Raw genomic sequence first — 24,198 nt, 5'->3', positions numbered from 1 at the left:
CTCCTATCAGAAGGTTAAAATGATAGCCCCTTGCTGAGCTCAGGCTTCTAGAGGGTGAATTCATACGCTTCCTCTGCTCTATGACGCCTGACTGTCTCACAGCAGAAGTTAAGCAGGGCTGCCATGTTGTTTTTTCCTTCATCAGGCTAATAAACAAAAGGACAACTGCAGGCATAGTTTATCTTAAGAAAATCTATGGAAATTTAGAACTTACTAAGCAAGTGGGTTAAGGGGTGACTCCTTTTATTAGAGTTTTTTGTTTGTTTTAGCTGTGCCAAAACCTTACTCCTGGGTCAATGCAGTTGTGGAGCATTTCATATGTGATTTGATTGTTTAGGCTCTCAGATATCCCAAACTCTTAAAAAACACATTTATCCTCAAAAATCAAGGTTTCTCCATTAATGGTCCCCTCCTTGGAAAATTCAATCATTTATTTATTAGCAAATATTTATTGAGGCACCTACTCTGTGCCAGGCATTCTATTCCACCAGGTGGTGGTTATATAGTTTTTAACAAGCCCACCAGGTGGTATCTTTTCCTACTAGAATAGGAGATGAAAATTTCTTTCTGGAAAGGGTGAATAATTAATACTTCAGGTTTTGCAGGCTATATAGTTCTCTGACACAACTACTCTATTCTGCCCTTGTAGAGTGGAAGTGGCCATAGGTTGGTTATGAGTGAATGGATGTGTTCCAATCCATTCCAATGTGTTCTAATCTGTGTTCCAATAAAACTTTTATTTACAAAAACAGGCAGTGCCCATTGGCTATAACATGGCGATCTCTGCCCTAGAGGATAACTTTTTAATTAAACATATACTTCATCAGGATTTGGGGCTATAGACTACTTAAAGTAAAATTTAATGCCCCTCAATTCATGAATAATCTAACATACAGCTTATTCAACAGTTTGTTCCAATCACAGCATCAAAAAAGGTCATGGTTCTACTTTAATAATAAATGCTTTGCTCTGGAGAGAGATGAGTTTTCTCAGGAAAATCTCTCTCTCTCGTGTGGAATGGATGGTTTTCTCTTGGAGCAGTCTTTTCCAGACTCTTCTTTTGGGCTGAGTCTGTGAAGGCACTTTTGTACATTTAATTCTTGCCACAGATTTGGAAGGTTGATAACACCCATCTCATTTTTATAGGCAGGGAAACTGAAAATCAGAGAAGGAACACATGCCTTGCCTGAGGTCACAACACGAGGAAGTAGGACAGGCTGGATCCAAAACAGGGCTTCTCAACACCAAGGCCACAGGCTCTCCATGCACAGAGCTGCCCATCTTTAATCAAGCTTGATTCATCTCGATTTTCAAGGCTTTTTAGTTTCTAGAAGTGTCATGTGTTTGACATGTATTTGAGAATTGTCTGACTTCAGCATATGGATATTTTGCACTCAATAAAATAACAGTGTGTCAATACTTTCAATTAAGTTCTTTATGATCATTCTTTCCTACATGTTTATACCCCATAAAACCTACATTCTATCAGTGAACATCACTGGCGAACATGTGGAGTCAAAATATTCAGGAACAACTACATAGAAAAGAATGTATATGTCTTTTTAAATCATAAAGAGGGAAAGAGGTGCTGAGGCAAGATTAAAATAAGTGCAATACCACAAAATTTCCCATCAATACCAAATTACCAAGACTTTCAGGAAAACATGTAAAATTTCACTCCAGTTTATACACAATCAGTAAGTCTTGGAATGCCATGCAAACTTCTCTTTTCTAATATAAAATACATTAAGCTTTAAAAGGATTATATATATATATATATATATGGATCCTCTTTTAAAGGGGCCCTGAAAATAAAATGAAAGAAAATAAAATCTCAGATAGTGAGCAACCTGTTTGACTTAGTAAAATAATACAGATGTCTCACTAGTTCTGTGTTTCTCTTAATGACCATTTGTGGAACTATCAATAGAAGACAAAGTACTGTTGCTCAGCTTTTGAACCTAATAACTCACTTTTTAGTATCATGGGACAGGTGTAGAACCAGACCTCATACTTTCTCTATACTTTTCTCTGTCATCACAGTCTGGGTGGTTTCGAAGTTTAAATCTGTGCCTTTTCTGTGTGTTAAACTTTCTGTTACTGAGGGAGACCCAGGCCAGGGTCGGGGAGAGTGGTTAATCCTTTGCTAGAACTAAGACCCCTGCCCTTCCTTCCTACAGCACTTCTGACACTCTTTGGGGGCTGGGTACTTTTCTCAAGGGCAGAGCAAGGCCAAGCCAACTTTTGCAACCTATTGCAACCTCTCATGTGCCTTTGGAAGCATCTGTCTCCAATGCGGGAGACCTGGGTTCGATCCCTGGGTCGGGAAGATCCCCTGGAGAAGGAAATGGTAACCCACTCCAGTATTCTTGCCTGGAGAATCCCATGGATGGAGAAGCCTGGTAGGCTACACTCCACGGGGTCACAAAGAGATGGACATGACTGAGCAACTTCACTTACTTACTTACTTCACCCTTTGAGGAGTTCCTCTCTGGCTTTCGTGGGAACTGATCTTTCAAACCTACACTGAGCAAGATGCCTTTAACTGACCCATTCCTTTTAGCAGTAGAGCACGGCAGCGTTGAATAGGCTTACAAGGGCTGTGTGGCTGCCGCAGCTCTGCCTCATTACTCACTGTTGGAGGACGGCGCTCGAATCCAGGGTGCACACGAGTCAGGTCAGGGCTGGAACTCCAGCCCCCTACTGTCCTAGCTCTACTCCGCGTCTTATCTTATGTGGCGTTCTTAGCGTGTGTCTTGCTTTGCTACTTGTTTCGTTCAGTTGGTTTCTGGCTCTTGCCCCGTTCTGTGTGCAGAAGATGCAGGAATTCTTCTTCATGTGCTGCTGGGCACAGCACCTGCCAGGGGGCAGCTTCCCCCGAAAAGCAGGCATGGGGATGACTGCTTCCCCTTTGGATAAGGTTGCATTTTCAGGCAGGGAAAAATGGAACAGAATATCAGTGTTTTCCAGGGCCTTTGGAGTCCCTCCATGAGAGGGTGGAATGGCTCAGGCAGCCCATTCCTGGGATAGGGTCACCCCGAGGCTCTGGGGGACAGGAGTAAGGTCTCCTGGAAAGAGAAGCCTTGCAGGATGCGGCTCCCTTGGCCACAGCCTGGAAGCATCTCTGTGCTCAAAGCAGGCGACCGAATGAGAGGAGGAGGAACAAGCCCCCGTCCCCCATTTCTCCACCATCAGCAATAAGCCTCCTAAGAGGGACACTGCCAATGCTGGGCGCCCTGAAGAGATGCTCGCTCAGCCTCTGCCCCGTGAGCTGCTTTACCAAATGCAAGCCCGTCTCCGGGTGTTCTGCTCAGAGCAGTGAAAACAGCCAGGAGCACTTGTAAACACAACAATTGGGAGCGGGGACATTCCGCCCGCAATGATTGTTTATGTTGCGAGTTGGCTGCCACTGTGGTTAGACAAATGCTCCCACTTCCGTGGAGATAAAAGGCAAGCATTTGCAATCAGTGAGGGGAGTGTGTTCGTTCTGGGGCTAAATGGCATTATAAAACTTCCTAATTAAGCATATACGCAGATGAGTTTTTAGCATCATTTCTCCAATTTAGCTTTACATACTGGGTGTGCTGTTTAGTACAGCATTAACTATAAACATTGTTGTTACTGCCCCCAGCTGGAAAACAGAGCAGTTTATGTGTGGAAGGAAAAAGAGATTATCTCCCATCTGCTCCTGCCCATTATTCAGGGATGTGTCATTTTGTCTGCTGATGGGAACCACTGCTAGGATTTCAGTTAAATGGCCTTTTCTATCCTTGGCTACATCTATTAATTATTGTGTTTATTTGGGGTTTTGCACCCACCCTTCAAGCCCACAAATTTAGTAATATAATTATTTGGAGATTTTTTTTGAAATTAATGTATATATATTGTCATTTGTGTTATGCAAATAGGCACAACTGTAATTAGACACATTTGATACCTATCTTTAATTGTATATCTTTATACTCATATATGTTTGGTTAATATCCCTGAGGTTAGGAGACACACAATTAAAAAAAAGGTGGCGCATGATTCGGTTTATATAAAGAACAAAACCAGGCAAAACTAATTAATGTGGACAGACTCCAGGTCAGAGCTTGCCCTCGGGGCTGCGTGACCCTCCTGGAAGAGCCCTGGGGGCAGGGGTCCTCTGGGGCTGCTAGAGATGCTCTGTGCCTCATCTCGGGGCTGCTTGCTGTTTGTGAAAATGCACTGAGATGTGCACTCGAGTGCACTTTTCAGAATGTATATTACATTTCAGGAAAAAGTGAAAAACTGGATGCATCATCTTCCATGTAAAAAGAGTCTGCACAAATGACTGAGTCATCCCCTCATCAAAAAAGAAAAAAAAAGGCTAAACATAAAACAAAGTTCTTTCTGTGCTTATAACGCTGTTTACTTAGGGAAATAAAAAGGTAGGACTGTAACTCCTGCGTGTACATCCGTCCAGAAGATACAAATACCTTCTGTGTAAAACTGACTTCAAGATACTTCTTGAAATTTGAGTATTTTCTTGTTTTCAGCAGGAAATGGCCACAATCTTAGACAGTTAGATAGTTTGTCAAAGATTAGCTGTGTCTGCTTCTCTAAGGGCTTTGATCCTACTGTCTAATTATAGAAAAAATTAAGAGCAATAATTGGAGGTTAAAATTATATATTATTATACATATTCTTCTTTTTTTTTTAATGAGTTAGTCTATTCCTGGAAATAGTATAAGGCACCATCATTTGAGGGGAAATGCCAAACCCAGTAGAATTTTTCTTAGCTAACGCTAAAATGTGGAGCTTTACCTGGAGATCATTTCAGAAACATTAAGATGGAGGAGAAAAGTTGCCTAGGACTTCTCAGAGTTCATTTCTCAAATCATCAAAACTCATCCTGCCTGTGGATAACTTAAAGAGACACAAACAATGCCCTCTGAAGGAAATGCTACGGCAGTTGACCAGAATAGAAAACGATTGGATAGAATTCTTAACCCAGTTAAAAAAAAAAAATCGATACCTCCCATAGTCCCTTTTGCTTGAGCAGATAAGCCAGCTAAGTAATCTGACAGTTACAAAATACCGAAAAATAAATTCATGCAATAGCTAGTACATAGAGGGATTTCCAAGGGGAGAGAAGGAACAATAAAACAAACAAAATGAAACAAAAAGGTGGAGAATTTGAGAACACAAGCTTACCAACACACACAATGCATTCTATAGCTCACCGTGTTTAGAGGAGCTTCTACGACTAAGGTGTAAATGCATTGTTTCATCCATCTACTAAGGTCAAGGTCGGGCTTGATGATTTTAAAATGACAGTATATACTTCTATAGAATATATACTAAGGTACTATTTTTCTTCCATTTGTTAAGGGACAGAAGAACACTAGAAATCATTGATTTAATTAGCAGCATCAGGAAAATGCTTTGACATTAACACTAAATATACTGTCCTTTTAACTGTAAGGAAAACTGATACTGAGCATGTGCAATGGAAAGAAAGCTGGCAAATGTCAGTGTGAATAATGGGTGAAAAAAAGGAATGAGGGGGTGTGGCATCTCAATCAAGATTAAAATGAAACTGATAAAGCAGCATATGGACTGGATAACAAATCAAAAGCATGTTTATCCACTGAAGGAACTGGTTAATGGAGACTGCCAGCACGTTGCCATGGAAACACTGACTTGAGCTGCACCATCTCATACCTTATCCAATACATTCCTGGTTGTTGGTAGTAGTCCAAAGACCCTGATCTCTTGATGGTAAACCCGTGGTCCAGCTGAGCAGAGAGAAACGGGGGCAACTCAGTGGATCGACATTGTGCTAAAGGATTAAGACTCCAGAAGAAGCTGTTCTTCACTGACTATATATGTATATAGAAATAACGACGCTTCTTGTGCAGGGTGACTAGCTAATACCCTAAATCTATACATTGAAAATAAAAAGGCAAGAAAAGACACTAATCCCTCATGAGTACCTCGGAGGCCAATTTGTTAGAAAAGATCTAATTTGTCAAACAAGTTTTTGAATGCACATTTAATAATATCCTCTCAATTTCAAAAGACATAAACACCTCTTCATATTCTAGAGCAGTGTTAAATGCTTTACCATAAAGTGTTGAAATCAGCTTTAGCCACCTAAGAGAAAGCAGATTGGAACATCCCCCCATCCCCGCCAAAAAAATCTTACCCCATCAAGCTTAAGTTTGAGGCCTTCATAAAAAAAATAAAAGATGAGAGGAATCAAGTTTTGAATCACAGCACTTTGGATTTCTCTCAGAGTTAATCTTCAAAAGCAAAGCTACTCTTAAAGAAATTACATTTCTAAACTAGATATAGTATAAAACAGTAAATTTTCTCTAAGAAATTATAGAAAATAAAATGAAAGTTTTCACTATTAAAAATGCACATGTACACGTAAGTGCTTATGACAAGAAGTACAATAAATAGAAGACAGGATAGGTTCTCAAAGTTGTTCCTCCTGGAATAAGATGTTAGCTTTTGGCTTCCTAGGAAGAAAAGATTCAGTCCCCCAAATTTGAGAAACAGTAATCATGCCTTACGCCCAACTCCCCGTTCTGCCCACGAGAGGAAGCAAACTGACCACTTTTCTTTCTGGAGAGGCTCATGAGTGCTTTCAAGTGTGGTACTGCCATGATGCTGAGGACAGTTTCTACCACAAAATTCACAAAGGCATTTCAGAAACATGCCAGGGCAGCCGTCATTAAAGCTAGAAACTGCTCAGAAGATTTGGTATTCTGATGACAAACTAGGCTATCCCAGTATTCAGAGAACAGCACTTTGAAATTTTGATCTTTAAAAAAAATGTACAAAAAAAATGTACAGTTTGTTTTATTTAGGAAAAAAAAAAAAAAAAAAAATCGAAGTACACTTGCTGTTAGGAAGATGAAGGCCTGCATTTCTGTTTCAGCTCAGGGATAGCTACTCAGTAACTGGCTCTCTATTGCCACCTACAGGCAAGGCGGCCCATGACACCACATTCGGAAATGGCTCCAGTGCAGGGGTCCCCGCCTTCAGAAGGAAGCTGCCCACGATCACAATTATTAGTACACTGATTAGTATGGATTTGTTCAATTAGACTGAAATTCTCTATTTGCATGAGCAAAATGCAAAATAAGAACTTGAAAGCATTAGGAAAATTACCGGTTAAAATAATAAACAGCATTAAATGAGGAAAAATAAATTGGAACTGACATCTGAGTCATCGGTTCTTCATCAAGCTGAGCAAATCTAATAACGCCTCCCTCCCCTCCCTCGGCTCTCAAGAAGTCCACCGTTAAAATGTCATCTCTAATTCCATTTTATGTCTATAAATTGCATTTTAATAACCTTTTGTTTCCCTTTCTCTGGTCTGTTCTGGGTTTCTTTGGTTTGGTTGTGTTTTAATCCCCCAACTACTGGGAAAGGTAGTGAGGCAGCGGGGAACAATGGAGACGGGGTGTTGCAGCTATGAGGAGAGCGGTGGGCTCCACCTAGTCACGCCATCTGACCTAAATGCCAGGCACCTCTCCTCCTCTGAGAAGGGCCCTGCGATCTCTGGGAGCCTCCAGTGGGTAATTACTCTCCCAGCTAACTCGAGGACCTTAACATAAAGTTATCATTTGTCCTCTCTTTGGTCTTAATCACGTAGGGGGTGGGAGGTAGAGAATAACAAAATGACAACACGAACAGAAAACATTAAGGTTCAGAACCATGAATGCATGTTAAACTACCCTCACGTCATAAATTATACCTGTGACCAGAGTCTGTTTGTTATGACAGTATGCTCTTTTTTCCTTTGTCACTCTGAGAAAGAAAAAGTGTCATGAACCCCTGTATGAGCAGATAGTGAGGTTTCTAACTAAGGGAAGAGAATTACCAGTTAAAGACCAATAATTTAATTGCTGATTTTCTGAAGAAAAAAAAAAAAAACAAGCCAATTGATACTCCATTCTAGACAGTATATATATTTTTGAATTTTAAAGGGTGCATATAATTTCCAAAAAACCAGTCTTATAATCGTGGCAGTTTAAAATAAAATACATTATTTGATAGCCTCTGGGAAAAGCATACATGCCCATGAGAAAAAAATTCTGTCTGAATGAAATCTATGCTGAAATCAGTTTCTTTTTCCCCTATACCTATCAAATAGAAATCATTACAGTGTAATTATTACAGAAATTTCTATCATGTGGGTGAATCAATAATTATATTTATTATTAAGTTGTCAAATGACCTTTATAGAACACATCATTTATGAAAGCTATTCCTTCTACCTCTCACTTACATTCTGCCTCACAGCAGAATGTCATTCCTTTGCAATTAAACTTTAGTTTGAGTTGGGATATTTTTAATGCCAGGGCTCCTTCATTGGGCGATGGTCCCCTGAGTCTAATTCTTTGCACTTTAAGAATGGGAACATGGGTATGGAGTATACATTAACTTATCCAGTGCCATTTTGAAAGCTAAGCACGAAGGCAGTCAAACTGGCTGGTTTCTAACTCCCATCCTGTACCTGGTGACCTACCCCAGGTTTTTATGGAGGGTGTGGACATTTATATGAGGGAGAAGCATTCTGGAGAAGATGCATAAATGCATCTATTATGGCCTGTGAGCTCCTTCTGAAATACTCTCTGAAATTTACAGCCATATTCTCTTTCATTTGAAATATTAATCATAGTGGTCAACATGTGAATTGTGCTTTAGAATTTGACAAGGCACTTTTTCAGTTATTTGTCTAAAAAGTCAATTATTTTGAACCTAAGTGGATGATTTTTTTCACAACTTTGTAGTGGATAAAGAGGTTAAATTAGCTTGCAACTAACGCACAACTTAGCATCACACAGCCCATTCTACAATCTATAAGTTTATTACCAGTTGGTACAGTCTCCATGGAAACATGTTAGTAATGAACTGAGAAACTGATACTAAATTACATTCAAAATGGTCCAGTCATGATGTTAGAAAGAAATCAGTGGACTTTTAATCTTCAAATACTAACTGAAGGTTTTGGGGGAGATCTACTTAGATGAAGTTTTAATGAACTCATATGGAATAGGTTTCAAAATTTATCCCTGTTTGATTAAAGTAGGATTTCCCCTCCCATCTGTGTTGTCTGTCCACTGGAGAATTGCCCTAAAATTCCTGCTCTCAGTCATTATAAGATTCCCATAAGATTCCCAGAATACTGTGTACAAAGCATTCTTAAGCAACCAAGGCAAACTTAACCAAAGACTAATTAAAAATAAAAGGCCAGGAAAAACAAAAACAAACCCCAAAATGACAGGTGGGAAAAGCACCCTCTCTAGCGATTGTAAGCCCTCAGCAGGAGCAGAAAAGCAGTTCTTTTCATGGACAAGCGTGCTGGCAGTCCATTCCGAAAGGAAACTGTGGAAGCAAACATCTTGGAATAGACTTATGTCTTGAATGAATGATGAAAGCAGAGGATAGAATGTCTGGTTTCCCTGAGAAGCACCATGAGATTGTTACCTTCAAAAATTACTGACTGAATGTTAGCTGATAACAAAGAACACTGATGAAGACAGGAAGGACACTGTGCTTCTACACTGAATTTCCTTAGAAAGAACCAGAGAGCTAGGGCCAGAACAACAGCTTGAATATTAAATCCCCAGCAGCGCAGAGGAGAACCAGGAAAGAGTACGCATTCTACTTAGCGCTGTCAGTATGCTCGTGAGCCAGTGACTCAGTCATGTAACTCCCTGCTGAAAGGGTCCAATCAAAAATCATGATATGCAAACAGTCCAGGGAAGTGTATGCATGCCCTCGTGCCACCTGCAAATTCTGGAAGCTCCTCGCAAATATTCAGTAACCCAGATCTGAGACTGGTTGTATCTAATAGGTCATTCATGTATCTTTGTCTCTTTTCTGGAGTTCTGAAACAACCAAAGACAGAAAAGAGAGAGAAAGAAAAACACCGGTAGAAGTAGTTAAATATTCAGTATTGCTGACAAGAATGATGTGTACTTAGTAGCGTAAATACTTTTAAAAATTTGACATAGTGCGTAAGTTGTTTGTTTGGAAAAGAAAAACAGCTCAAGTGATTTCACAATGAACATGCTGTTAAAATGTACACACTCAGGGGGAAAAAAAAGGAAATTATTAAAATCTCGAGTAATCTGGGACTTGAATATATTTACTCTGGAATATGACACCAGGAAGTATGAGGTTTCATTATTTCTCTGCCCAATTTAATCTTTGCCTAGAGCTGCTATCAAATTGCGCGTAGTGTATGTCTGCAGGTATGGAACAGAGGGAAAGAAAAAAAAAAAAGCCTTGTGCAGCCGCATCAACAAAATGGTAAATATTAACAGACTCTCCACTTTGAAAACAGACATTTCTAAGGAGCAAGAAATCGTGATTTCTTTGGGTGTTCGCAGCAATTCAGTTTCACTGAAAATCTCAGTGGGTAAGCCTCCTGCCATGTTTTTGGCTTTCGTTTAAGTCTCGTACAAAGATCTATAGTGTTCCAGCCTCTTTCTGCCATGTCTCAGCTCCCCTTCCCTCCCAGGTCCTGGCAAAAGGACACCAGGAACTCTTTTTTTCTCAGAGCCCAGAAGTTTGCATTGGCACAGAGTCCAGTGTGGGGGCGGTTTTCTGCTTTAAAAAATAAATCATGAAATTAATATACACTGCAAGGCACCCTGGAGGTGTTGGATAATGATGCAACTCCCACGGAAGTGATCAGCAAAAGCTCATCGTATATATAAGCCCCAGACCTCCCCCGGTGCTTTCCATGGTCAAGCTGTCTAAAGAAATGACCCATTCTGCTGTCTCTGGGTGGAATCTCCTGAGTAATGCCTGTCTCTTAGGTGGATTGCTTTGAAAAAGTTATAGGTGGATATTTCAGATGCTTACTGCTATGACAGAAACTCCAGCTGCTGTGCTATTCGGTTTGGGGCCTGTGTTGAAATGCTTCTTTATCTTTCCCGCTACTGACAGCTGATGTTCATTTTCTGGGAGGCCGTCATCCTGGAGGAAAGAAATAAAAAAAAAAAAAAAAAAGGAGAAGAAAAAAAATGAGATAAATGGGAAATGAGGCCAAGATATTCCAGTAATAGGCAGTGATCTTAAAATTCATAACATTTCAGGAAGAAACCAACCAGTGTCCCCTCATTAAACACTGTTGTTGGAAGTACTGCTCCAAGGGCTCCTTCATGTCCACATTTGCTCTGAAATTAATTTGCTGTGTCATTTCACCCTCTTACTTTGTCCCTAAATAAAATTTTTCTGTTTTTGGTTATTAGTAAAATTGATCCCAGTCATCACTCTAGAGACATATGTCAAAGAGCAAGTTAATCTGGGCAACCAAAAAAAAAAATCTAAAAAACATTTTTTTTTCCCCTGTAACACAAGAGTTTTATCCTCTTAGCCCATAATTCTGTCCCGCAGCCAAGGGAAACTGATGGACCTGGGCTCAGGCAGGAACCCCTAAATAAACTCAGTCTGGTTCCACAGCCACTCGATCAGCCACTCTATAATCCCAGGCAGCTTTCCAGGGGGAAGGTTCCTCCTTAAGTTTTCTAATTGTGTGTGTTTATGTGTCTTATTTTTGGCTGTGCGGGTCTTCCCTGTTGCTCAGGCTTTTCCCTCGCTGCGGAGATTGGGGCCTACTCTCTAGCTGCGGCGCTCAGGCTTCTCACTGTGACGGGTTCTCCTGTTGCAGAGCAACGAGCTCTAGGGTGCTCCGGCTTCGGTGTTCCACGGCACGCGGGGTCTTCCCAGATCAGGGATTGAACTTGTGTCTCCTGCATTGGCAGGCGGATTCTTTACCACTGAGCCACCAGAGAAGCCCCCTTTCTTAAGTTTTTAATCCTTCTTGCTGCCCTCAATTCGTCTGTTGTCATGACATACTCCACACTGGAGCTCACTCGAACTAAGGCTTCTGCTCTCTGCCGGAGCCATTTACAATGAAGATTGGACTGATTTCTCTCCTTTGCTAACTACTGTTGGAATAATAGGAACCAGGGTCAAAATTATGTGCCACTGTTTACTAGTGTGTGCCGAAGAGACTGCACGATCCTTGAAGACAGAAAGTATGTTTTGTGCACTATAGAATCCCCAGGTCTTAGCATGTACTTTGGCTCATAGTAGATGCTTAGTAAATATTTGTGGGATAAATGAATGAATATACAGTTGTTGCTATCTATTTAAACCAAAATTCCTGGCAAGACTTCAGCATCATTCATCATTTTCCTTCCCTACTTCCTCTCCATAATTTTGCATGGAATTTCTTGACTCTACCCAGGAAAAATAAGTTTGCTGCTTTCCAAGCACAGCAAGCTTGCTCCCTGGTCCCTCCACATGGGATTTACTCCTTTTTTCAGCATTCAGCTATTTGTTTATTAAGCTAATAGTAAGTGCATGCCTGCAATGGGCCGGGCACTACAGTAAGTGATGGAGAAATAATAGTGACCAAAAACAGGCATGGGCTTTGCTCTTATGGACCCTGTGGTCCTTCTCTTTCTTCAAAATTTGGGTCCTAACCACCTGTTCCAAAACATTTCCCATCTGTTAAGCACCATTCATTACAAGGTTCTTCCGTAAACTCCTAATGCTTTTTCATTATATATATTTGCACTATTTAGATTCCCTTTGGAATGTGTTGGGTGACCTTGTTTGTGTGTCTCTGAGTGTGTGTATATACACACAGATAAGTTTATGTATAACTGAGTCTTTGCCCTCTTGTACCGCATCTTTCATGTTTTCTGTAATCTTCAGTGCAAATCTTGGCTCAGTGCCCTGCACACAGTGGGTGCTCAATTTATGCTCTTCTGCTGCTTTATTAATGGCTAGGAGAAGGAACACTTATCCTGCTTATTAAGTCACATCTGAAACCAAATCTAGACGAAGGGGGCTTTCCTATGATGCAGAGTGAATTCAAAAATTTTTTAAAATTCTGTATTGTGGAAAGAGATATGTAGTGGAAGGTAGACTGGAGTAAAGGTAGGATGATACCTGAATGGCAACAGTGTCGTGAGCAGTACCTACTCTGTGCAGGGCTGTGCTGGGGATGGTCAGGTGGGGAAAAGATAGCATTGCCATCTGCCAGACCCTCCCGGGCTAACTGGGAGACAGAGGTCACACATCGCGTCAGACAGTAAAACAGGCCAAGAAGGTAAGAAGAGAGCTACTAGCAGGCAGTGTAGCCACGTGGCTCAGCGAGAAGCACCAAAGGAGTTTCAGGGAGACAGGATGAGCTTTCAGTGAGCACCGACTTCACAAGGAATCCAGGACCCCACTAGGTTCCTGCTGGTAGGAGTGTCCTGACAGGTGTGTGTGCGGCGGGGCGATGTTGGTGCAGAGATGGGCCTGAGTGGGAAGCCACAAGGCATGTTTGCCAAACAATTAGTCAACCATCCTCCCTCTAGTTAAGAGTTTCTGTGGAAGAGAGACAGCGAGAAAGTTGGAAGAGCAGGGGAGGACTGGCCAAGGGTGAGGCCCAGAAGATCTGGAGTTGGAAGCCTTGGTCTCAGTGGGAGTAAAGCAGTACTCTTTAAGAGGGGCCCAAGTGCAGGATGCGTGAAGGACCACCCTCCCTTTATTCACTTCCCAACTCGACAAGTGAAAGAGAAGCTGGAGGACAATCCCAGAGAACTAGGATTAGAGGGTCTAGAGTTTTAAACACAAGAGCAAACTCGGTGATGCATGGAAAACAGGTTTTCTTTTTTGGTTAATGGAACAATAGCCTTGGAATCTAAGTTAAAATCTGAGAAGGATTTAAACATTTGACGAGATAAAATGATGTGTCCTTACTGAAAGTCTTACAAGTGTCTTATCTCTGGTGTAATCTGAGGTTCTGCCTGAAGGGAAAGAGGAAGCAAGACAGAGTGGTGCCTCACTGGGTGTCACTTCCCAAATTATATGGGGGCTGCTGCTGCTGCTAAGTCGCTTCAGTCGTGTCCAACTCTGTGCGAACCCATAGACTGCAGCCCACCAGGCTTCCCCGTCCCTGGGGTTCTCCAGGCAAGAATACTGGAGTGGGTTGCCATTTCTTTCTCCAATGCATGAAAGTGAAAAGTGGAAGTGAAGTCGCTCAGTCGTGTCCAACCCTTAGTGACCCCATGAACTGCAGCCTTCCAGGCTCCTCTGTCCATGGGAGTTTCCCGGCAAGAATACTGGAGTGGATTGCCATTGCCTTTTTAAGATTTTTTTAAATGTGGGTCATCTTTAAAATCTTTATTGAATTTGGTTACAGTATTGCATCTGTTTTACGTTTTGGGTTTTTGGCCCAAGACATGTGAGATCTTAGCTCCCCAACCAGGGATTGAACCCACAACCCCTACATTGGAAGGTGAAATCTTAACCACTGGACCACCAGGGAAGTCCCTCCAGTCGTCTCTTAATAGAGATCCAGGCTATGTAAAGCAATGCCATTTGTATGAGCTTCAGATGATAAAATGAGCTTCTCTGGTAGCTCAGCTGGTAAGGAATCCTCCTGCAATGCAGGAGACCCTGATTTGAAGCCTAGGTTGGGAAGATCCCCTGGAGAAGAGATAGGCTACCCACTCCAGTATTCTTGGGCTTCCCTGGTGGCTCAGACAACAAAGAATCTGCCTGCAATGCAGGAGACCTGGGTTTGATCCCTGAGTTGGGAAGATCCCCTGGAGGAGGGCATGGCAACCCACTCCAGTATTCTTGCCAGGAGAATCCCCATGGACAGAGGAGCCTGGCAGGCTATAGTCCATGAGGGTGCAAAGAGTTGGACACAACTGAGGGACTAAGCACAGCACTAGATTATAAAACAGTAAGGAGGGGAGCAGAGTTAAAAGAGAAAGGCAGGAAGATGACAAGAGATAACCATTACATGGCCCCGTGCTAACTCTTTACATCTGGGATCTGCTTGGTCCCCAGCTTACCTTCTACACTGTGCACTGTTAGTCCCATTTTGAAGACGAGCAAACTGAGGCTCTGAAAGGTTAAAATTTTGCTCAAGGTCACAGGGCTAGAAACTGGATAACTCAAGTCTGACCCAGGTTGGAACTCTGTCATCTTCCCACCACACTGAGTTGCATTGTCAAGGGCATTCAAGGGCATCCAGGGTGTTAGCTCCAGACAGAGGTCCAGAGTTGTTAAATGGAAGGCTCAGTGAGTCAGCTTTTCCATGATGAAAGCAGTCGGAAGGTAAGGAGGATTGAATCAGGGGCTGAAGACACCAGAGGACATGTGGACAGGGCTCAGTGGAGGTTGAGAACAATTTGGATGGAGGTCAGTAAACAGGATGCTGAGCACTTCCCAGGGCCCAGAGGAATGTAGTTAGAAACTCGAAACTTCTATGTCTAGGGACACTGGGCATTCACTCAGCTGGGATGTGGGGAGGTGATCCCTTGAGCTCTCGAAACGTCTGTGAAGCAGGCAGTGCTGGAAGGCCTAGCTGATCCTGGGTGACAGGAAGGTGCCCTGGGTCGCAGTGTGGGCCTCTGAAAGGTTCCTGCAAACGTGAAGGAAACAGCTAGCAGGGACTCAAGGGGGCAGCCTCTACTCAACTTCCCGAGGGAGAACCAGCCTTACCGCAGTCTCATCTCCTCACCTCCCCACCACTGCCATCTTGGCCAGAAACTTCTCTTTACCTGGCTTCTTTTTTTTTAACCTGCCCGTTTTCCAGCTTAGAGCTGACTCTCTCACCATGCACACAGCGGGCTTCGTGATCATTTCCCGGCTCTGTCCTGGTCCTAATCCCCTGTCAGACTCCTGGCAACTCTTTCAGATGTTGGGGCCTGGGGGTTCCTCTAGCTTTAAATTCTGCTGAAGGTTTCAGCTTCCCTTGGGTTACGAGTTCATGCTAAAGCAATGAAGGTAGTGAAACAACCTTACAAGCTGTCAGGGATGCTTCTGACTTCATAAATCTTAAAACATTTCAGTGTTGTTGTTTTTTTTCCCCAATGAAATAAGGTGTCTCTGCTAGAGAAGGTAACGCACACACACAACTAAAAAGTCTGCAGTCTCTGTATCAATTTTGAAGGCTTTGAGCATAATTGGATTAAAAGACAAGCAACTGGCTTTGCAGAGCCCTAAATCTGTACCTGAAGCATCCAGATTGATGATGGAGATTTAGCTAACTTACTATCTTGCATCAGTAGAATAAATAGGGCCATTAAAAACATACATTTTTTAAATATATATATCTTCATCGCCATTATCCTGAATAGATGATGTGCCAAAAATGTGCTATGAATTTTCCCAAACGTGACAAGCCTGGCAGTATGCTACGAATAGTTACAGTATTATTACCATACGTTCTGGTATGTAGTCTCCAGGAGTAGTTTCTGAAGTTTGACACGGGCTGGTTGTGGTTTGAGGTTAGTGGTTTTTGATTTAGAAATTCCCGTCCACTACTTGGCAGAGCATTGCAACTGACAAGAACAAAATTAGTTTGCAAAATGGAAAATGAACTCTCCCAGCTGTCTGCAGGAGACCTAGCCTCCCGCTCTCCATTCCTCGAGCGGATGTTGGGGAGGAACTGTCTGAAGGGGTGTGGGGCTCAGTCGTGAAGTCATTCACTGGAGTGAATTCCTCTCTCTCCGAGGGAAACCATTCCAGGGGTCATGCTTTAGAAACCTTCCTTCCTTCATGGAGTTTTGTTTTTGAATCATGGATCTGGTTCTCGGTCTACTCACTGCCAGACTCTATTATTAATAATACCTGTAAATTTATGAGAAGCGTGGCAGTCTGGAGTGGTTCACTACCAGAATATCCTGACTTGGTTTTAAACAATCCCAAGTGCATTAGCGCACTCTCCAAATAGTGGGTCCGTTTCACAGCCCTCGACTCTTAACCATTCCCAGCTGGACGACATCTCTGGATTCTGACGCCCTTGTCTCAGCCCTCTGTATCCTCTGTGTCCACAGTTCACACTGCTCGTGGGGAGAAAATGTGATTTAAATTAATATCTATCTTGGAGGAAGGAGAGGGTAAGCTGCCCAAATGGAAAGTGGAATTCCATGTCCTCATTTACAACTTACAAATACAGACAGGTGGTTTTATTTAGTATTACAGTATCACTGGGGATTCTCTTAATTTCTAGCAACAATTAGATGAATGCCTATTTATCTTTGTATGGGTAGTGCTGAATTTTATGAGCACAGAAGAAAAAAGCATATTATCTAGGTTCTTGTTTCTTTCTCCTTCCTCTTTTTTTTTTTTTCTTTTTGAATATCTTGGCAAGGTAGTATCTTTTCAAAAGAATAGGTAGGTGAGAAAAAAAGAGGTAAAAATTTAAAGGCCAGGAGGGTGATAGGAAGTCTTGCATCGACTAGGTAACTACCCTTGATTTATTTAAACCTGCTCTTTGCTCTAGACGAGAGGGTCTCTATTTTGGATTCACATTATAATTTGTTGTCGTTGTTTAGCTGCTAAGTTGTGTCCAACTCTTTTGCAACCCCATGGACTGTAGCCTGCCAGGCTTCTCTGTCCTTGAAATTTCCTAGGCAAGAATACTGGAGTGGGTTGCCATTTCCTTCTCCAAGGGATCTTCCCCACGCAGGGATGGAACCTGCATCTCCTGCACTGCAGGCGGATTCTTTCCACTGAACCACCAGGGAACCGCATTATAGTCACCTAGGAGAAGGCAATGGCACCCCACTCCAGTACTCTTGCCTGGAAACTCCCATGGACATAGGAGCCTGGTGGGCTGCAGTCCATGGGGTCGCTAAGAGTCGGACAACACTGAGCGACTTCACTTTCGCTTTTCACTTTCATGCATTGGAGAAGGAAATGGCAACCCACTCCAGTGTTCTTGCCTGGAGAATCCCAGGGACGGGGGAGCCTGGTGGGCTGCCGTCTATGGGGTCGCACAGAGTCGGACACGACTGAAGCGACTTAGCAGCAGCAGCAGCCTTTAAAATTCCTGATGTCCAGGCCAGTGAGGATCAGTATCAGAATCTCTAGAGGCAAAACCCAGGCATCAGACCCCATCCTATCGACCTACTAAGCTTTGTGCTAAAGATTTCTTTGAGCCTCAGTATCACCATCAGGAAAATAGTTGAAAGTAGAACACAGATTTGTAGATTTGTAGCACTGAGACGGACCTTCACCTATGGTATGAGGAGAATAACATGAGGTAAGATCAAAACCTTGAAAATCAAAATCCAATAATAGGGGACCTCCCTGGCGGTCCAGTGGTTAAGAATTCACCCTCTTTCCCATGCAGGGGGTGTGGGTATGATCCCTGGTTAGAGAGCTAAGATCTCACATGCCTCTTGGCCATAAACCCGAACATAAAATACAGGGGAAATACTCTAACAAATTCAATAAAGATTTTTTTTAAATCCAGTAACAACAATCTGTTTGAAATATAATGCTGATAATTTAATCCTAGTTACAAACAAGAAAGCACTTTGGAACTGTCATTTAAGCTTAGTGAACCTGCATTTTTCTATCAACAAACTGTCATTTGGAGAAAAAGTGACTCACCCTTATTCCTAATCCCTGGAATGGTCCAGATATAATATTGTCTATTCCACTCTCATATGTGCCTAAATCACATGGTTCCCCACTAGATGAGGAATAAGGTAAATACTCTTAGCCAGGGCAGTAAGTGTTGGTATTTTGCAGCTACGTTAAGAGAAGGCTGTGACACTGGAGAACACCACAAGCTGATAATCACGTGACCTGTGTGGAGTTCAGAGCCCACAAACAGGCTCATTGTTTGGATGAAGGGTTTGGTCCTTAATCCAGTTTCTCATACGCCTGTGTTGATCACAGTTTGCATTTCATCAGTACGCAGCCACAGATGATGGAGTCACTGCCTGCTTCAGACTCAAAGTCTCCACACATTTACCAAGTACCTACGGAGTACAAGTACCTAAGACTGTCTGCTCAGGCCCTTCCTATATGGTGAAAGAAAGTGAAAGTCGCTCAGTCGTGTCCGACTCTTTGCAATCCCATGGACTAGACAGTCCATGGAATTCACCAGGCCAGAATGCTAGAGTGGGTAGCCATTCCCTTCTCCAGGGGATCTTCCCAACCCAGGGATTAGGTCTCCCACATTGCAGGCTGATTCTCTGCCAGCTGAGCTATGGGGACGGTGGTGTAAAATGAGCATCCCCAGGTTACCCACGGTCAGCCAGCGCTCCTTCCAGGGGTCTGCAGCCCTCTCCCAGACACCTGGCTGCACACTGCTACTGCCTTCATCTCTCTGGCTCCTGGGAACCATCCACTGAGAGGCCTCATTCATGACTCTCTTGACAGCAGAGCAGAGGTCCAGACACCAAGGAGCACCCAGAGTGTATAAGGAATAATGGGAGCCTAGAGGAAGCACCTTGAGTAACGTTCTAACAAATGACTCTCGTTGACTAGATTTTTTTTCAGTTCTCTTGCCCTCATGCTCTGCTCTCTGTTTCATAAGAGACTGTTCCAAGTGTGCCAGGTGAAAAGGGCATCATAAAGCAACAGAGAAAATTAGGACAAATGGGAATGTGAGAAGAGCTTTCTGACAACTTCCTTAGGGCTTCCTTCCTTACAATTATTATTACATTCTCCACCCCTCCCTGCCTCCCGCTTAGGTGGCGTCTGCTGCGGTGATCAGATACAATTTGATCATCAAATGCAAAATGTCTTGCTAACTGGGCTTTCTTTTACATTCCTAATTTATTTATTTTGATAGGTGTTGTTCATTTATTGTACTCAGAGACCCCAACAGATACTAAATGCTGGCTGTGAACACTTGGATACATATTTTTTTCATTTGTTATTTTGAGACAAAGACAATAATCAGTGTTTTGACTAGTTACTACATAATTTCAAAACTTAAGCAGTCACTTTACACATTTGTTTTTTTGCTAAAATTGCTATTTTCTGTTAGGATTTAAAATCTGTTAGAATTATATTAAAAGGTATTTAAAATTTTTAAATCTCCTAGATAATGCCTTAAATGTTATCCTTCCTTTTATTTAAAAAAATTATTTATTTGTATGTTTATTTTTCATTATTCTTCACTGCTGCCTTGTGAAGGCACTCTACTTGCGGCAAGCAGGGGCCACTCTCTAGCTGTGGAGTGAGGGCTTCTCATCACAGCGGCTTCTCTTGTGCAGGACGGGCTCTAGGGCAAGTGGGCTCAGGAGTTGCAGCTCCCAGGCTCTAGAGCACAGGCTCAGCAGTTGTGGTGCATGGGCTTAGTTGCTCCAAGGCATGTGGAATCCTCCTGGATCAGGGATGGAACCTGTGTCCCCTGCACTGGCAGGCAGATTCTTTATCACTGAGCCACCGGGGAAGTCTTAATTTCATTCCTCTACCCAACTGAGTTGGAATATATTGATGTACGGTCATTTGCTTTGCAATCAGGGTGAGGGATTATTTTGTTTCCAGTAGCATCCCAGGCACCTCACATGTGCCTCCCATTCACAAAGACAAATTTGCTCCCATTCACAAAGTTCTCTTAGAGCAAACATCCATATCCTGCCTCAGTGGCACTGCCTGACATCTCTTCCCAGCCTCCTCCAGGAAGAAGGTCTGACTCCTTGTCCTCCGGGAAGCCTTCCATCCAACCTCCCCACAGAGCCCGGCAGGGGTGGCCCTTCTCCCACTGCCAAGCTTTATCAGATTGAGCTCCTGGAGGGCTGGCCTGGCAGGCGGTGGTCCTCTGATGAAAATGCATTTTGGATCTAAAATGGCCGTTTGTAACCTATGAACCTCTTTCCTCCATGGCTCTCTGTGAGCCTTCCAAGGCGGTGTTTCAAATTCAGATTTTCCACTGTATTCTGTGTGGTCACACTCTGAATGTTTCCAGTGCTAACATGCAGGGTGACAGTTTGAGGACCATGGGCTTTTAATTAGCACATAGATCAGTCCCAAACAACTGCTGCCACCAGGAGAGCCTGCAGCTGGCCTGTGCCTCTTCCACCCTGGACGGCTAAGGGAGAGGCACCATGACCCACTTCGGAAAGACTGCCTCTTCTGCCGCATTCACAGTGCTTTCTTGTATGACAGAGAGAGGGGCAGATGCAGGGTGGTGCAGGACTTGGAGTGAGGATGCCTGGTTGCGAATCGTGCTTCAGTCACAAGCCCAGCTACTTGGAAAAGTCATCCCTCGTAGCCTCTGTCTTTTCATTTGTAAAATGGGCATAATAAAACCCACCCTGCCTATCTTGCAGGCTCCTTATTAGATTTGCATTAGGTGCTTCCTAACCTTTCCAGCTTCATGGAAAAGGAGAACTTTTGCTTAGCACCATGGGGGTAAATGCTAAGGTTGTAAAGCTGGATATGATGGCTCCTGGACTCTGCCTGACTGTCCCCACCAAGGGCTGCGAGGATGCATCTTTACACATCTGTACACCGGTTGGGAAGTTCTGCTGTGTCCAAACAGTTAACAAATCTTAGCCATATACCCACACAAGCTCACATTCCTATATATTCTCCAGTCATATAGATATAAAGCCTCCCAGGACTTTGCTGGTGGTCCAGTGGTTAAGAATCCACCTGCCGATGCTTGGGACATGGGTTTGTTTCCTAGTCCAGGAAGATGCCACATGCTGCGGGGCAACTAAGCCCGTGCACCACAATAAGAGAAAGCACTGCGATGAGAAGCCTGTGTACCACCCACCAGACAGCATAGCCTCCACTTGCTGCAATTAGAGAAAGCCCATGTGCAGCCAGGAAAGCACAGCACAGACCAAAAAAAAAAAAAAAAAAGAATAAGTAAATACAGAAAAAAAAAAAAAAAAACCCTCCCTGTGGGGTGGGAGAAACCAGGTTCAGATGTGTAAAGTGCTGAACCTAGGCCCATGGCCATCAAGTGGCAGAAAATGAACAAGACCCCAAGCTCCTGTCCACCTCAGGTAGAATCTGTCTCAACACTGTGCCTTCAATCATAACCTCATCCTCAGTCATTAGTTATCTTGGGAAAACACACCCAACCAATCACCAAAGTGGTAATTCAGAGAAATGGAACATTTTGTTGCCTTCATTTTATAGGCAGATCCTTCAAGGCAGCTGGCAAAATTCATATCAATGAACTGATGATGTTACACCTGCCTGGGTCTGCATCTATATCCAAATCTATGTCTGTCTTCTGTTCTGACCGCAAGAATCATTAGACCCAAGAATGGACTTCCACACATGTCAATAAGGGCTGTAACAGCCCCTGGGTTAGATGGTGCTAGTGGTGAAGAATCTGCCTGCCAATTCAGGAGACGTTAAGAGGCGCAGGTTCAATCCCTGGGTCGGGAAGATCCACTGGAATAGGTAATGGTACCCGACTCCAGTATTCTTGCTTGGAAAATTCCATGGGCAGAGGAGCCTGGTGGGCTCCAGTCCATGGGGTCGCAAAGAGTCGGACACGGCTGATTGAGCACGCACACGGGGTTGTAAATTAATCTATGTGAGATGCTTAAAATGGTCCTGGGCAGACACTGTAAGCTCAACACTCTGTTAGTATTTATTATTATGATGATTCAAAACAAACCATATCAATCAGTTAGAAAGAGAGAGAGGATCAAAAATAATGACTCTACTCTGGAGACTTCTTTCACAGCTAAAGAAATATCATCAGATTCTTGTACTCAAATAGCAGCAGCAGCAGCATCTGGGAGCTTTTAGAAATCGAGAGCGTCACATCTCCAACATTACCATCTGCATTTTAATAAGACCCCCAGGTGACTTGTGAGCACAGGCTCGTTTGAGAAGTGCTGCACTGGAGAACCCCAGGGCTGGTGCAGAGACCCTTGGGTCACTGGCATTTTTGGTTAGAAACGATGCAAAAGCAGCACTGACTCAGAAAATCTGCTCTGTCTTATTGATGGACTCAGTCCTAATCGGGACCAGGGAATGTAGGTTGCAGGGTGGGGGGTGGCGACCATGTGCAAGCCCACCCCCTACCCCCACGGAAGGCAGGCCCATCTGAATCAAATGAAATGCTTTGTGCACGGGCCCGTGAGAACACATGTCAGCACAGATACATCAGAGGCCCTCGTGGAGCAAGGCTGAGATCCTGGAACTGTGCTGGCATGTTTGAGGGGGAGGGACAGACGCAAACACAACACTTGAAACAGGAGGCAGCGTCATTAGGAAAGTTGTGATTTGAGAAAGGGAGGTTTAGGAGTAGATACAGGGAAGGGAGGGAGTCACTTACGTTAACCCAGGGATGTTCGAGGACCTGCACGGCAGAAAATCGCTGATCCACATCCACCAGCAGCATCATAGTGATGAGCTCCTGTGAACAGAAACATTTGATGCTGTTTGTGTCTAACACTGAAAGTGAAAAACGGCGTGTTTTCAAATGCAGAGGTTCTCTTTTATCTTTGAAAAGCATTTGTATAAGCTCAGCCTTAAATACATCGACTCAACTTACCTGTAGCCGCCTTTTAAAGGAAAGGTGAATATTTGGAATTTAAAATATACACCTTGTAGTTGAGGGAAAAATATAAAATGAAATATTTAAAATCAATTTCATAAAAATGTTTTTAGTAGAAGGAAATAAAGTATACAAGTGAAGGAATTAATATTCCTTTCTCTGTCTAGCATTTTGCACTTTAAAGACAGAGTCCTAAATTACTTTAATATAGAAATCATATTTAAAAAACCCCTTAACTAAATTTTCACTTTGCCAGCTGAAAGAAAAAACGGGTTTTTTTTCTCCTAACTGCAAGAGCATATTTGGGTTTGAAAGAAAGAAATGAGTAAAGACATACGGAATTGCCAACAGCTAGTTGGTAAAATAGAAACTGTTCTTTAGCAGCCAAAGAATTAAGAGGAAATATGTTAAAAATGATTCACAAATTTCCAGAACAATCAATAAAAGTAAAATAGAACCATTAAGAAACAAACTATTGAATGGTTCTGAAATTAATGCATCTCTGCCATGAGCTCAAATTTATTTGCACCAGAAGAGCACAGCTTGGGGTTTAATGATGAAGTCTGTCAGACATTTGTCTCCTCTGGATTAGAAGTTCCCATGCAACAAAATGGCTAGATAACGTATTATCTGGTCCCTCACCTGCACAGACTCTGAGTACTGCTCCACAGCGGGAATCATTTACTCCCAATGATGTACAGATTCGACCTGTACTCTCTCACTTGGGCCAGGACTTAACTAAAGCTACTACTGTGTGTGTGATGCTCTTTGCAGGGTGCCGAAGGGGTGCAGGAGATGCCCTCTGCCCTCCAGTTACGGAGTGACAGCACTGGGACTTGGGCACGTTCCTAAAGAGCCTGCTCACAGGTGAAAGCTTCTCCACCCCCACCTCTGCAGCCATTATCATCCCA

General features: G+C 43.0%; 1 protein-coding gene across 4 annotated transcripts in view; it reads right to left on the bottom strand.

Moving 5' to 3' along the window:
* The window catches only part of DCLK1 (doublecortin like kinase 1), a 352,130-nt gene that overhangs the window by 11,768 nt on the left and 316,164 nt on the right, over nucleotides 1-24,198 (bottom strand). For 2 of the 4 annotated variants that reach the window (XM_061434782.1, XM_061434784.1), the window contains 3 exons: nucleotides 23,066-23,146; nucleotides 10,858-10,971; nucleotides 5,689-5,762 (listed from right to left, as the gene is read on the bottom strand). In XM_061434782.1, coding sequence (XP_061290766.1) covers nucleotides 5,689-5,762; nucleotides 10,858-10,971; nucleotides 23,066-23,146 — 269 coding nt within the window. The remainder of the gene's footprint in view (nucleotides 1-5,688; nucleotides 5,763-10,857; nucleotides 10,972-23,065; nucleotides 23,147-24,198) is intronic. The other 2 variants (XM_061434781.1, XM_061434783.1) reach the window with 1 other exon arrangement.

Source organism: Bos javanicus, chromosome 12, assembly GCF_032452875.1.
Source record: "Bos javanicus breed banteng chromosome 12, ARS-OSU_banteng_1.0, whole genome shotgun sequence".
NCBI classification, from domain to species: Eukaryota; Metazoa; Chordata; class Mammalia; order Artiodactyla; family Bovidae; genus Bos; species Bos javanicus.
The sequence above is the reverse complement of the archived record's forward strand: the minus strand, read 5'-3'. Positions and strand labels throughout refer to the sequence as shown.